Genomic DNA, 15678 nt, shown 5'->3' with positions numbered 1-15678 from the left:
GCAATGATGTCTATGGAGATGCAGGTACTCATGACACTATGCATTCTGATTTGGAATCTTTGAGGCGTCAAGTGCGACGCTATAGGGCTGAAACCGAAGAGCTTAGGTCATTGAGAAATGACCCGGATGTACAAAGGGTGTTGGCTGCGAAGGCAAAGGCTTCGGTCCATGAAGTCACTTTTGAAGCAATTGCAAAGGAAATGGATGTTGAGAAACCCCGAGAGCTTGCACTTGCATACCTAATGGTTAAGGGTGATGTATGTACCGAAGTAGATGGTAGTTTGGCTTTCAAGAAGCCACCCCTCATGGCTGCCCGCGGTGATGCACATGATGCACAACAAGCAGAAAGAGCACAGCAAGTGCCAAATGCTGAAAGGACAAGAGTCCCTGGTGCTAGGCTTGATGCAGGTCAAGAGAAGAGTAAGGATGAGGGATCCTCTACTCATTCCCGCTTTGCTCCAAGAAGACATATCCGTTCTCGTGTTGAGCTTTCCACTCATTTGAAGAGTGTGACTCAAGAGAGAACGAAGAGGGATCGCGAATCTTCATCGCGGCATCATCATCATGCAGATGAACAGGATGTACACAGGGATGCATATAGAAGGAAGAAGCCTCGAGAGTTCAAGTCCGGTGACAAGGATGTAAAGTTTGAAAACTTTCAGGGACGGATGGACTCTACCAAAGCACTTGCTTTCATTAGACAGTTTGAGATAGCTTTTTGCAATGAAGACTTTTCAGAAAAGTCTATGCTTAGGCATGTGGGAATGCATCTCAAGGATACGGCAAGTGATTGGTGGCTTGCAAAAATACTTGATGGAAGTGCTGCCCCAACTTGGTCTTCTTTCAAAATTCAGTTTTATGATCAATTCTTACCACCAAACTTTGCAAAGGATGTACGTAAGGAGTGGGATTGGCTGTCTCAAGATGAGGGAGAGTCCGTTGCTTCATACATAGCAAAGTTTTGGAAAGTTCTTCTCAAGGTTACTCCCTTCATGAAGATTGGAGAGGACGAGAAGAAGAGAAAGTTTGAATTAGGGCTCCATCACATCATTCAACAAAGCTTGGCTGTGTACCCAAATAAGACCATACAAGAGCTTATACACTCAGCCATGATTGCGGAGAACTTGCACATAAAAGCACCCACAAATAAGCCATTTGCAGGTCAAAACAAGAGCAAATTCAGGGCTGGTTATGACCAGAAAAAGGGTGGACAGCCACCTAAGAATGCTCCCAAAGATGGCCGAGATGCAAAGGATGACTCCGAAAAGAAGCCGGGGGGTAAACGCCACAATTTTGGGCTCTCAAAACAGCAATTGGAAGAGTACAGGAAGATTGGAAAATGCTTTAAGTGTGGCAGTAAAGATCATATATATCCTAAATGCCCACAGAATCCTAAGATGTGCAAAAGCCTCTTGTGAATGTTGTACCCGATGTGCAGGGTAATACAGGGCATGAGCCCAAGAGTAGAGTCATATGCAAGGCTTGGGGCAAATTGAAGGATCAGCCCGCTTTGTTTCTTTTTGATGATGTTTCCACAGATAACTTTATATCCGTACAGATGGCTGCCGCCATAGGTCTCAATGTGGAAGACATGGGAATGCAAATGAATGCAGATGCCGCCTTTGAGGGCAAACAGGTTGATGTAGCTCCGGTCATTGGTAAGCTCCGTGTACAAATACAGGACTACCTCGACTATGAGAGCTTTCTAGTGGCTCCTCTTACAGGTTGTGATGTTTTGTTGGGGATGCCCTGGCATCACCGTTTAGAGCCTATTAAGGCTTACAAAGAGAAGAAAATCAACTTTGTACATAGAGGCCGTGAGCACTCTATAGATGCTGGTACTACTGGAAGTACCATACCTCTTGTAAGCCATGTACAAATTAATAAGGCAATAAAGAAATCAGCTTGTTCTTACTTGGTTTTTGTACGTGATACCATTGAACATTCTAGTGTTGATGTCAGTACATTAGATCAAGACAAGCTTAACTTTTTGAATGAGTTCAAAGATTGTTTTGCAAATGCTTTGCCAGCAAGGTTGCCACCAGAGGCCGGAAGATCATTGCATAGATCTAATTCCCGGTAGCTCTCCACCTAATAGGCCACCATACAGGGTGAGTGCTAGTCAACAAGAAGAGATTATGGCTCAGGTGAATGAACTTTTGGAAAAGGGTTTGATTCGGCCTAGTTCCTCGCCATATTGCTCACCGGTACTTCTTGTTCAAAAGAAGGATGGTACTTACAGGATGTGTGTTGATTACCGTGCCCTAAATAAGATAACCATCAAGAATCGGTTTCCGATTCCGCGCATTGATGACATCTTGGACAAGCTTGAAGGTTCGGCATGTTTCAACCGAATAGACCTCAAGAGTGGGTATCATCAAGCGAGAGTGGCACCTCAAGATGTACACAAGACTGCATTCAGGACAGTCTTTGGTCTTTATGAGTTTTTGGTGGTGCCTTTTGGCCTTACTTATGCACCCGCTACCTTCAACAGGATGATGGACAGGGTATTCAGAAAGCATAGAAAGTTCACAGGTATATTCTTTGATGACATTATTGTATTCTCAAAGAATGAAGCCCAACATCGTGAGCACCTGGCTATTGTGTTTAAAGAGCTTAAGGAAAATCAGCTCTACATAAATGCAAAAAAGAGTGAATTCTTCCTCCCAGAGATTCACTATCTTGGTCACATTGTATCAAAGGATGGTGTGCGCATGGATCCCGCAAAGATACAAGCCATGCAAGAATGGCCAGAGCTGAAATCAGTCCATGAAGTGAGGAGCTTCCTTGGTTTATGTGCTTACTACAGGAGGTTCGTCAAGCATTTCGCTTTCATTGCCGCTCCGTTACATGACTTAACGAAGAAGAAAGCAATCTTTAAATGGACACAAGAAGAGAGAGATGCCTTTCAAAACTTGAAGAGTGCAATCATCTCGGGACCGGTACTCATCCGGATTTGCACAAACCTTTTGTCGTGGAATGTGATGCAAGTGGGGACTGCATAGGGGCTGTTTTGAACCAAGAAGGACATGCCATTGCCTATGAGAGCAGACGCTTGCAACATGCAAAGCTTCACTTACAGGTTTATGAGGAGGAGTTGTTGGCTGTAATTCATGCCCTTACTATTTGGAAACACTATCTTTTAGGGGCTGATTTTATGGTCAAAACTGATCATCAAAGTTTGAGATACTTTTTGACTCAAAGTAAGCTCTCAGAGAAGCATATGAGATGGGCAAATTTCCTCTCAATGTTTCATTTTCAGATTTTACACACTCCAGGGAAAAAGAATGTGGTGGCAGATGCCTTATCTAGACGACCACAGGTTCATGCTATCACAGTTGCATACCATGAGGACTTATCGGATATGCGTAATACTTATCATCTGGATGAGGATTTTGCACATGTATGGGCTGATTTGCAAGAGGGTATTGCTGTCCCATCTTATGTCATAAGAGATGGATATCTCATGATGCAAAATCGTATGTGTGTGGTAAAGAACCTTCGCCATAAGGTTATGGATGAGTGCCGTGCTCCTCCATATGCAGGTCATAGAGGCATTTTGGCCACAGCACAAGCTTTGGAGAGGTATTTCTTTTGGCCACATATTCGCAAGGATATTGAAGCATATGTACGTGAATGTATGGTGTGTTAAAAGGTCAAGTTTGATCGACATAAAGCACCTGGATTGCTTTAGCCCTTGCCTATACCAAATGAACCATGGGAAAGCATTGCTATGGATTTCATTATGGATTTGCCAGGACACCACAGGGAAATGATGCTATTTAGACCATTATTGACAGGTTTAGCAAGCAGGCACATTTCATTCCCGTGCGCAAGACAATAAAGCCAGATCATATGGCTAGGATGTTTTTGGCACAGATATTCAAACACCATGGCATGCCTAAATCTATTGTGGGGGATAGAGATCCTAGAACCACAAGCTTATTTTGGCGCGCATTGTTTGTCAATATGGGTACAAAGCTGAACTTCTCATCAGCTTACCATCCACAGACAGATGGGCAAAGTGAAATAGCAAATTCAGCCGTCCTCGACTTGCTGAAATCTTATGTATCCGACCGCAAATCGGATTGGGAGAAGTATTTACCACTTGTGGAGTTTGCCTACAACAATACGGTACATACTTCTACGGGAAGGCGCCCTTTGAGATTATCTATGGCAAGGTGGTACTACCACCCATCCTTCGTACAAAGGATGAGATTTTTGTAGCAGATGAGTATGTCAGAGACTTGGATACTGCATTTGCACAGGTACGGACAGCCATAGAGAGGTCTCAAACCAAGATTAAAAAGGCAGCTGATAAGCATAGAAGGGATGTACAATTCAAACAAGGTGATTGGGTCTTGCTGAAATTTGAAAAGGCACGCCTTCGGAAGAGGCCAGGGAAAGAGGGAAAGTACCCTAAACTTTCCAACAGGTATTATGGACCTTTTCAGATCTTGGAGAAGATCAATGATGTTGCATTTCGGCTTGTACTCCCAGATCATTGGAACATGCATAATGCTTTTCATGTGAGCCTATTGAGGCCTTATGTGGGACCGACACCGTTTGAGCCGGTTTTGGAAGACCCACCCGAGGTGGATGAGCTGGAAGAGATTCTTCAACCTGAACAGATTGTTTTTCACAAGGAACGAAAGCTTGCGGGAGGCAAACTTGTTCGTAGGTACCTTGTGAAGTTCAAGAATTATTCAGCTTTGGATGCGAAATGGATGGATGAGGCCTACTTCGAGGATTACCTAGATCTTTTGAAGGCCTATCTGGAGGCTTTTCAGTTGCGGTCAACTGATTAGAAGCCGGGGGGATGTCACAAATCCCTATATTCTAGGAACATGCAGATGCGTGTCAGGCCTAGAAACATGCGGATGCATGTATGTATTATACCTGGGCATGTGTATGGATCATATGAGTGGATGCATATGAGTCCAAGGACATGGCAGGACATTTGTGGACTTTCGGGCGGTCCCCGTGTGGATTCCGGCCATGCACACATGGTGTGTTATGATGGCAGGCGGAATATTTTCAAGTACAAGAATGATGATAGGTGGTTCTCCAAGTTTACATGTGCACAATACATAAATGATGCATGCCATAACTTTATTTTACTTTGTGTGACATTGTCTTGTTGCCTGGACAATGCTTGTTATTTTGGCTTGTGAAGTCCGAGGGACCGGGGACGCCCGGGCACCTTGTGGACGCGTGTGTGCACTCCTGTTTGGGCCTAAAACTGTGGGCTTATGGGTTTTGCTGGTGGTAAGTGCGTCCACACTCAATTTACAGCTTATTTCATTTACTACTAAAGTTTATTGGTTTGCAGGTCCACACTCATTAATAAGTGGCCGGACAACTTATAATGCGTTCGCATTTGGTTGGACCAAAATTAATGAAGTCCGGACAACTTATGGCCATTTCCCATTTGGTTGGACCTGAACTTATACAAACAGGACAAATGGAGCACTATGGGCTGGACACCTACCTGGACACCTTATGGGGACACTTGTCAGCCTGTATGTGTACCCACCAAGCCCCTTAGGTGGCACTGGAGAAAGGCGCCTCCTTCAAGAGGCCTTTTGGGCTGTTTTATTCATAACTTAACACATTGGAGAGCTGGTTGGAGCTTTGGGAGTTGCTACAGGGCTGGTTGCTTGCTTCCCGGACTCACACAAGCTTGGATAATGATCCCCACACTCTTCTAAAGGGCTGGTTGGTAAATTTCAGACCTGTAATTTCTGGTTATTGCGAGTTTTGGGCTGGTTACAGGTGTCCAAAGTCAACTTGGACAGTACAGGACAGCTCTAGGGACCTCCACAGGGCTGTAGGACCCTTTACAGGTGGAATTCTCGCGATAGAAAGTTGCTGTTTTGGACTGGTTATTGCACAAAACAGGCCGGACAGCAATGGAATATGTGAGCATGGATGTGTCTCAAGGATTCTTGGTGTAACAGGTGCTTAGGGCAAGCATTGGGGACACTTGCTTGCGGAGAACACAGGTTTCTGGATCAGTTTCTCGCGTGGAAACAGGGCCTAAAGATCCATTTACATCTTGTGCAGGGCGGAGTACCTGTGAGGATTGTGATACTCTTGTGGAGGGCGGATGTACCTGTGAAGAGGCTTGTGCAGGGCGGATGTACCTGTGTGTAGGGCGGATGTACCTACAAATTCTTTTGTTTGAAATGTATTCATTCATGATGTATTTGGAAGAATCAGGTGCAGGCTGGTGGTGAATCCCCAGGCACCCGTAAACTTGTACTTGCAGACTCTTTTGGTAATATAACCTAAAGGGGGGGGGGGGTCAGCCTATCATCGGCCCCTTTATGTGGTGTACTGTCATTTTCAGCTTTGTGGTTGTAATGCTCAAGTGTTAAGTGCTCAGAATCTTGTTCACATTTATACGATTCCAATACACACGTGCGCCTTCCGTTACACCAGGCACAAAAGAGAAGTTTGTGTTTCCCAAATAGATTACACGAACTCATATATCCATAAGCCAAACATTCTTCTGCTTATGCTCACGATGCATGTCTGCTTCCATAAGTGGATAGGCTCGCATTGTTTAACTACGCTAATAGCCAATGTTTATATCTCGGTAAGATCCTCTTTAACACAAGAGTGTGAAAGAGCCAAAGCTTTGATACCAATGTAACTCAAACATAGTCACATAGAAATGTGTTTCTGGGCTGAGAAACTCCGAAACCCCAAAACGACCGAAACGCTTGAAACGCGTTTCAGAAACAAGGATTTTTTTTCGTTTCTAAAGAAAACAAATTGTCTTTTTTAAAAATTTTGTCCAAGTTTTTTTTTAAAATGTTGGGATGACAGAGGATACCCCATACAGGTACTCCGATTTGTCTCATAGGCCGAGTTCGGTCTTTTGGAAGACGTTAATAAAATCTTTCTTTCTTTCTTTCTTTCTTTCTCTCTCTCTCTCTCTCTCTCGCACGCGATCTGCAGTCACCTCTTCTTCTTTTTCTTTTTCTTCTCCTCCTCCTCTTCCCCAATTTCTCACAAATTTCCCAATATTCCCAATTCCCTAAATTCTCAATTGCCCAATTTCTCATAAATCCCCAATTTCTCACAATTGCCCAATTTCTCATGAGTCACAATTCCACAACTCCCCAATTGCCCAATTGTGACCACAATTGCCTAAGCTTTTACCATATATTAAGTGCCTAGCTAGCACTAGGTAGGCCTACGAATAATTCTACAAACTACAAGTTCTAAACCATTTTATTGCATTTATATAGAAAAAATTACGAAAACTCTGCGTTTCTTTGCCTAAAGACCAAACGTTTTGTCCCAAAACGTCCAAAACCCCGAAACGTTTCTGGTGACTATGAACTCAGAGTGGGCAGATGGGGTTTCATTAAACTGTAAAAGAGAGATGTGCACATTTGACACAACATAGAGGTTGTAATGGGACCCTCCCCTTGGAGTATTTTATTACCCAAGGAGAAAATACCATGTACAAGCTTTGGGGGAGCACACGCTCCATATTTGTTCACATACAACCATGAAGAATTCTTATACTTGGGTTGTCATAAAAAAGCCCCATGAAAATACCAAGAATATGTATATTCTTTGTGGATACTGGCCATCATAGCTTATCCAATAGCCCACATAGCTGTCCATAAACCCATATAGCTGAATCATAAGCCCATAAAGCTATACAAGAACCCATATGGCTGAATCATAAGCCCATAAAGCTTTTGATGAACCCATATGGCTGAACCATAAGCCCAAAAAGCTGTCCATAAACCAATAAGGCTCATCCATAGACCCATAAAGCTATCTAGAATATGGCTAAGATACAATACCCCATGGCAATAGCAAGTGCCTGATGGCTCAAATACATGCCCAATTGCTGTAGCAAGTGTCCAATGGCTATCCATATATAACCAATTAAAAAGACAAATGCCTAGTGGCTGAAAATCATAATACACTAATCAAACACCCTTGCCTTTAGTATTTCTTCGTGATGGAATCCTTCGAAATAGTCCTCAACCAGCTGTATACTTCATGGGCACTCTTTGAGAGAGAGAGGAGAGTAGCCAACATTAGGGCAGCTTGTAGAGGTGGTAGAGAGCCTACACAAATGGAGGCAGAGGGCTCTAATTTATAGATTTTGGACTCTCGTGAACTAGAATGGCAAGTAAAAGCTATAATGACAAGTGTAGAGTTGAGGTGACAAGTGTGAAGCCACTTGTCTCACTTGGATCCACTGTCATGCCACATGTCCCAACTTAAGAGATGGTTCCCCCCCATAAACTTCACCTTGAAAAGTATCTTAACTCGTAGACCTTTTGTTGAAGGTGCTTCGGCGGGTGTCCCCCCCCCCCCCCCCACCAATTTGCTTAGCTTAAAGATGAAATGACGTGAACAGAATTTCCGTTGGGGATTGTCCAAAAATAGGAACCCTCCTAGATTTTAGGAGTGTGATCCTTTGTATTCCACCTTACTAGAAATTATGTGAGCACCATGTAGAACCATGTTTCAAAGCTAGATCTCTCCTAAATCCTTGGAAGCTGGCTATATATGCTTTCCACTTGACACTTGAGCTCCAATGCCCATTTTTGTGTCGAAGAAACCTTCTTGGGCGCCTAGAGTAAGCTTCATGCGCTTGATCTTTTGTGTTGAATAATTACCCTTTCCCAAAGCTTGTACTTATTAAATATTTAGGTGTCTTGGAGTCCACTAGACCCCTCTTGTACTAGAAAATGTCTGGGTTGGTGACATCGGTAACTATATCGGCGCTTAAGGGTATTAGGATTGATACGACTAGAGATTTCTTAGCGGATATGTGGGAGATGCTAGTTAGTGCATGGGAATCTATATCAGAAGTCCTCATGATAGAGCACGAGAATCTATGAGAAGTCCTCATGATAGAGCATGGTTTTAATGCTGATAGAAAGCGTTCACTGAGGGAGTTATCAAAGGAAATGCTAGTATATCTAAGGATACCCGAGAGTTGTGAGATGTTGCGGACGGGGAAGGTTGTCCCCTAGGTACTATGGACCTTATAGTATCGTGAAAAGGGTTGGTGTGAGGTGGCTTGTATGCTAGAATTACCTCCTAATGTGAAAGTTCATTGAGTTTTTCATGCGAGTAGACTCAAGGAGATACTGGGGGCTGAATGTTGTTTCACCTCAGGAGCTGGTAGAGGTTGAGGACTTGTCCTTTGTTCCACATGGGCGGGAGTTTATGCTGGATTTTATGGAGAGGAGGTTTAGGAATAAGATGATCCCAGAGTATAAGATCAAGTGGAAATATAGGGCGGTGGAGAACTCAACTTGGGAGATAGTTGCTAGTTTAGAGCGGAGGCTCCTTGACTTTGTTTCCTAGAGAGGAAAGATCTTAGGAGGGGAAGTATGTTACGTACCTAATGCTAATTCTCGGGATTAGGTCCCAATTTGGGTAGGATGGGAGAGCCCTGAGATTATGGGGAAGATTGCAAGAAGGTGATAGGTGGCTAGGGTTCATTATTATTGATAATTGGTTGCTGGCTATTTATGAATGGGTGGTTATGTATGGTGGCTGTAGTCACTATATAAGTGACTTATGGGTTATTGTGGTCATAGACTATTATAATTGATAGTTGGTGTGCACTAGAGTAGTCTTACTCTTGCCCTGGACATGGCAGTTCATAGGTGGTCTTGCCGAGGGTCCCTTAGGGTAGGCTTTGGTGGTATGGGATGCTAGGGCTAAGTGGCTCGGTGTGTGGGGAGTTGAACCTTAGGCCTTGGCTCGGTGGAGATTTTGGATGGAATCTTTGGTTGGGAGGGGAGTTTGCATGTACCCTTTTATGTTGTTCTAACCTTGTGTATTAGCTTATCCTTCGGGAGGGGGCTTACAGTAGCAGTGGTCCTAGTGTGACCAGAATTTGGGTAATGTTTAGCTCTCTCTTCCATTGATGGCATATTCCACATGGGAGTTAATTGCTTCCACATATTGAAGCCAATGATCTTCACTTTCTCCCTTGAAGAGATACAACTCTTTGTTCTTGGCATGTTTTTGTCCCCATGCTGCCACCACTTTATTGGAAGTGTTATTTTCAATTTTAGGTGCGTGCAGCATTGATGCTACACTCAGCATATAGACAAATGCGATCTCTTGAGTATGGTGAAGTTGGTGTCCATTGGAATAGGACCTGCTCCGGCAATCGGTACTGTTGGAGGTTCACCCTCTAGCTGTGCTGGTCAAGTTTTGACCAACTCCTCAGCAGCTTCCAGCCTGTGCTTTTTCTCTATGAGATTTGGGTACTCTGCCAGTTTCTTTGGCAGGTTGTTGGGGGCAATAACAACTTCCTCTGGTTCCTCCTGTGGTTCCATGGTGAGCTTCAGAATCATCTCCTCCTCAAAGGATGATGATGAAACATTAGAGGTGGTATCCTCGCCTGAGCCCTTTTGAACTGTCATAGGGTTATCCCCCTTTTCAATCTTCCTTGTTCTACGTCTACGGGTCTTTGGGTTGACTCACTTGTTATGGGACTTTGTTGGGTGGTAAGAATTGAGCTTGTCCCTGAACCTTTTGTGATCGCGAGGAGGAAGGCTCTCCAGCCGCATGGGCAGCTGCTCTCCTTTTGAAAGTGCCATGCATATCATGCTTGGTTCCCTCTCTTTCCCGTCAAAGTAACTTGGTTAAAATGGATCATCAATTTTTAACTATGGCTATATCTTTCTCTTGCACAAATAATAGTGTGTTTTCTGTTTTTGTACAGGTACAGCATGTACTGGATGAATGCAAAGAGGACATGCAATTTTTTGACATGTGGGTCGAAAAGGGAATTGTTGCTCGCTTGCATGTACGTGCTTTCACATATTATTTTACAGAAATGATTCTCCCTCTTTCTCTGTCTGTCATTGACCATCCCTTTATTTTCCCTTGTGTGAGAGGTTTACATATGTCTGCATGCGTGTACATGTGTGCTTAATGATCTTTGTAAAGATAATATTTCATGAGCTAGAAGATGTCTTTTGACATTTGTGAGCTGTTAATTATATTGTGAGAGAAATAGTATACAATGACAAACATCAAATTCAAGGATTCTAATTGGTGAAAAATAGGCTTGTAAAGCATTTGATTTGTGAAAAGTCAGAAGTCTTGCTTGGTTGGAATTTGAAAAAAAGTAGTAGTAGATTTAGCCAGATCAGCAGCCATCAATGCGTGTTAGTCGAAGGCTTCCTATGTAGGAGATTTCAGCAATTGGAAGGATTACTTGAAGGTTTCTTGCCCTGTTCATAGTAAGTTACAGTCATTATTCAGAAGATCTAGAAGTATTCGTTGTAGATATGTCAGTTTTTCGTTCAACAATATATAGTAGGTAAGGTTGAGAGAATGAAGTGTTGTTCTATCATTCTCTTGAGAAAAATAAAGTTGCATAGTGGGAGGACAAAAGATCATGCAGATCTATGCACGGAACACTTTACCCAGGGTTGCTCCCATCCTTGCACATCTCTTTAATAGAGCTCTTTGTAAAGGCTTTCAACTAACCTGTTTCACAAATTCCATTGTGCCCATCCATAAAGCAGGAGACCCCATGGATCCGAATAACTAAAGGACTATCATGATTGACCACACAATGGCCAAGATCTATGGTGGAGTGTTAAGAGGTAGAGATCAGCTCTATGGCTAAGAGGCTGGGGTACAGAGCATCAGGTCAGACAGGCTTCAGGAATAATTTCTCCACCTTGGATCATAGCTTCACTGTACGGGCTATCATAAAGGAGAGGTCACGAAGCAACATGTATACTGTTGCTTTGTGGATTTTCGCAAAGCTTTTGATTGAGCCCCCCAATCCCGCCTATCAGGACGTTTGTAGCTCGCACATGACCTGATTAGGGGTGTGATAACGAGGTAGTGACTAGTCCGTTCGTGCACCAATTGGACTCTCTGGGGACATGCAATACTATTAGGGTCAAACAAGGTTGCTAACTCTCTCCTACACTCTTTTGTCTATACATCGATGAAATAGAGGCCTTTGTGGACAGCTTCGGCGGTAGAGGCTCACGGCTTGCTCATGTAGTTGTGCCCATGTTGTTGTATGCAGAGGACATCGTCTTAATCTCAGATTCAGCCTAGGGTTTACAGAGACATGCATCTTCTTCTCCAAATCGAAATGAAGATCGTCAACATCAACAATGTGGTAACAACGACAAGCAATTGTTTTCTCGACCACAACATCAATCATCACATGGTAATACCTCCAGGTGAACTGACAACTCTCCACATCAGACATCTGGTTTAACCAACTCAAAAGATGCTTCGACATCTGGTCTCTAGACCATTGGTTGTGGAAACCATAAACGGTTGGAGTGCCGGAAGCATCCCAATGCTTGTCAGAATACTAATGTGGAACCTTCAACATTTCATGATTCTTCAATATGGAGAGTCGTACAAGAAGTCGACCTCAACAAGAAAATTTTGACTAAAGAGTGGATAAATACTTCTACAAATTGGACTTACAATTCTAGCAAGAAGAAACAACAATCATTCTCTTCATCCCGGATCTTATTTTAAGTGGGAGGGAATGTCATGATTGTGACTAATCTCCTATTGCAGTACCCTTAATCGTTGTAATTATTTTAATGACACCAATGAAGGGTCACATCCCGTCATATGGGTCACTATATATATATATTATATTATATTATATGTGTGTGTGTGTGTGTGTATATATATGTGTGTGTGTGTGTGTGTGTGTGTGTATGCATTATTCAAAGAGACACAACTACACTCAAAGGGTGTAACTCTACATCTAACGGACACTACTTGTCTAAGAGTCACATCCCTACATTGGGGATGTGCCTCTTCATTTGTATCTTTTCAGGCCCTCTTTAAGAAAGGCCTTAGCATCAATGCAAACACCACTCAAATTGTGTAACTCTACATCTAAAGGACACAACTACTTGTCTAAGAGTCACATGTCTACACTGGGGATGTGCCTCTTCATTTGTACCTTTTTAGGCCCTATTTAAGAAAGGCCTTAGCATCAAGGCAAACACTATTAGTTTTCCACTCTATCTTGTGTTTAATTCTAGTAATTAAGTCTTAATCATGTCTAATGAATTAGAAATACTTGCAGTAGTCTTTACACCTAGCCCTCTATTTATAGTGTATTATGGGCTAGTTGTTAAATATGATGAACCATGGGAGAGAGATAGAGAGAAGAAAGCTATAAAAGAGAGAGTATTTGCATGACTCAATGATAGGGATTTGATTGATGTGATAAAGCTCATCAAGTACATGTTAGCGGTCATCACTTGTCTGTACCATAGTGCTCACAGAGGGCCTTTGTTGTGGGTATGCCTGCCCAGAGTATTTTCTCATTTTTTCCCATTTTTCCATGTTTTCCCTACTTTTAGTGGTCATGGGGGGCTGACTGTACTGGCCGACTGAGCTCTTGTACTACCCGACTTCTCATGTGCTGGCCGACTGGATTTTACTAGTCGTGGACTTGTGTGGCAGCCTATCGGCTGATTTAGAGTTGGCTGATTGGTCCCATAGGGTGGTATAAATACCACCCTTGCCCCCACCTCCTGTTGTTGTACTGGATCTTGTATATAGCAGAGTTTATACAGCTTCTCTCTCTCATAGGTCACTTTGGCCTTTTGAAGACGTTAATACAACATTTCATTTCATTTCATTTCTCTCTCTCTTTTGCGTTTGCTCTTCTATTCTACACTCAGTTCTGTGTTTTGATTCAGACTGGTGATTCTCTCTTGCATGTGCTCGTCTTCAGCGTAGAGTCCTACTGTGTTGCTCTCAGTTTTCTGTCTCATAACCGCTGCGTATTCCGACATGGTATCAGAGCCCTAGGTGGCTTGAAGTTTGGAGATATTGGAGAGCTTGCGGGACTGTTGATTTCTTGAAGACCTTGGAGAGCTTGCGGGAGATTTGAAGAGCTTGTGGGACTACTGGTTTTTGGTGCTGATTGGAGATCTCTTGGGCTGTTCGGGACTTGGAGATTGGGTAGAAGGCGGCCATCACCGTTGGACAGCCACCTTGCATATTGCTTGCAACCTCTTCTTCATTTTTTTTCCCACCCACCCTCCCTTCACAAGACCAAAGTAACCCTCCTGAGATGGCAAACTTGCTTGAGATGGCTGAGAAGCACGTGAAGATCCCTTCTCTCCCCACGTTCCCGGTGGATCGACAGTTGGATGGGACCAACTATGGCATCTGGAAGGTTATGATGGAGTCTCTATGACTTGGCTGATTTCATTATTGTTGGTGTTCCATGGCCAAAGTTGGAGGACGAGGAGCTTTTACTCTCTACTCGGAAAGAACGGGAGGCTTAGGCAGAGTTGTGGGATCGTGTCAATGCCCATGTGCATTCTTTCATCTTGCTTAATTGCACACCACAGGTGATTAATCATCTCAAACATATGACGTTGGCCAGAGGGATTTGGCAGCATTTGGCTTCTCTGTATAACAGGGTATCACCCATGAAGCGGATCTCCTTGGAAGTGCAGATGCGGGTGATGGATCCTACAAAGTCTTTGACGATGCGGAAGCACATCAAGAAGTTGTAGGCTCTTCAACAGGAGGTTCTTCAGGCTGGGAAGGAGATATCTTGAGAGGACATGGCCATTAGATATCTTGAGAGGACATGGCCATTACTTTGTTGTCTCATCTGACCTCTTAGTACTCAGCTTTCTACTCCTCTTTGATCATCAGTGGCAGGCTCAACACCATCACATGGGAGGAGCTTATGCCTATGGTCTTGGACTAGGAAGAGCGTTTTACGAACCCTCCACAGGGCGGAGATTTTGAGGCCTTAATTGGCCAGCGGTTGCAAGGCCGCAATAAGGGCAAAGGGAAGTCTTCACAAGAGAAGTCTTCCGAGCAGGAGCGTGACGCCTTGAAGGCAAAGAGGACCTGTAACAATTGTGGTGAGAAAGGCCACTATTAGAGGAAATGTTCTAATCAGAGCACCGAGAAGGGTGTAGATTCCTCAGTAGTAACTGTGAAGACTCCAGCTTTTGTGCACTTGAAGATTATGGACACCGACGTTTCATCTTCTCCGACTAGGGAGGCGGTTGGACTCACCGGCGACCGCTAGGGACACTCGGGATTGGATTCTCGACAGTGGTGCTTCTAGGCCCATGACTCCTTGCTGAGAGTTATTACAGGATCTTCGAAGGCATGCAGGTCACATCCTGATTGGTGACGAGTCCACTATCCCTATTCACAGTGAGGGCAGGTTAGAGATTGTTCTTGATGGAAGAGGGGGGAAGCATTCCTCCTAGGTTTTTTTTTGTCCCATCTCTTGGTTTTCATCTGTTGTCAGTGCATGAGGTTTGCAAGACTGGCGTACGGGTGGAGTCTGATGAGCATTTTGTTGCTCTCCGGGACAAAGTGACAAGCCAGGTTGTATGGGAAGGCGGAGTGGAGAATGGGATCTACAAACACTCAGCACTCTCTCTTACAAGTTCTCAATTAGGTGATGTGTGGCAGTTTCGTCATGACCACTTGAATGTGGATACATTGTAGCAGGCTTTCCGGGACCAGATGGTGGATGGCTTGCGAGATGTTGGCAGCAGTAGGTAGGGACATTCCAGTTCTTGCGTTCATTAGTTAGAGGATCCTTTATAGGTAAACTATGCTTTTATGTCTCGTATCATTCGGGACAAAGAGCCTCTTGCAGTTGAGGAAGCTCTTTCCCAG

The 15678-nt window shown here is 43.7% G+C and overlaps 1 protein-coding gene across 1 annotated transcript in view; it reads left to right on the top strand.

The window, feature by feature from the left end:
• The window catches only part of NS1 (Class II aminoacyl-tRNA and biotin synthetases superfamily protein), a 79470-nt gene that overhangs the window by 43141 nt on the left and 20651 nt on the right, over nt 1–15678 (top strand). The window contains exon 10 of the mRNA XM_086776966.1: nt 10730–10813. Coding sequence (XP_086633092.1) covers nt 10730–10813 — 84 coding nt within the window. The remainder of the gene's footprint in view (nt 1–10729; nt 10814–15678) is intronic.

Source organism: Cibotium barometz, chromosome 37 (genome assembly GCF_041138505.1).
Source record: "Cibotium barometz isolate CiBa-2024 chromosome 37, ASM4113850v1, whole genome shotgun sequence".
NCBI lineage: Eukaryota > Viridiplantae > Streptophyta > Polypodiopsida > Cyatheales > Cibotiaceae > Cibotium > Cibotium barometz.
Note: the sequence above shows the minus strand (reverse complement) of the source record. Positions and strands in the feature narration are given on the sequence as shown.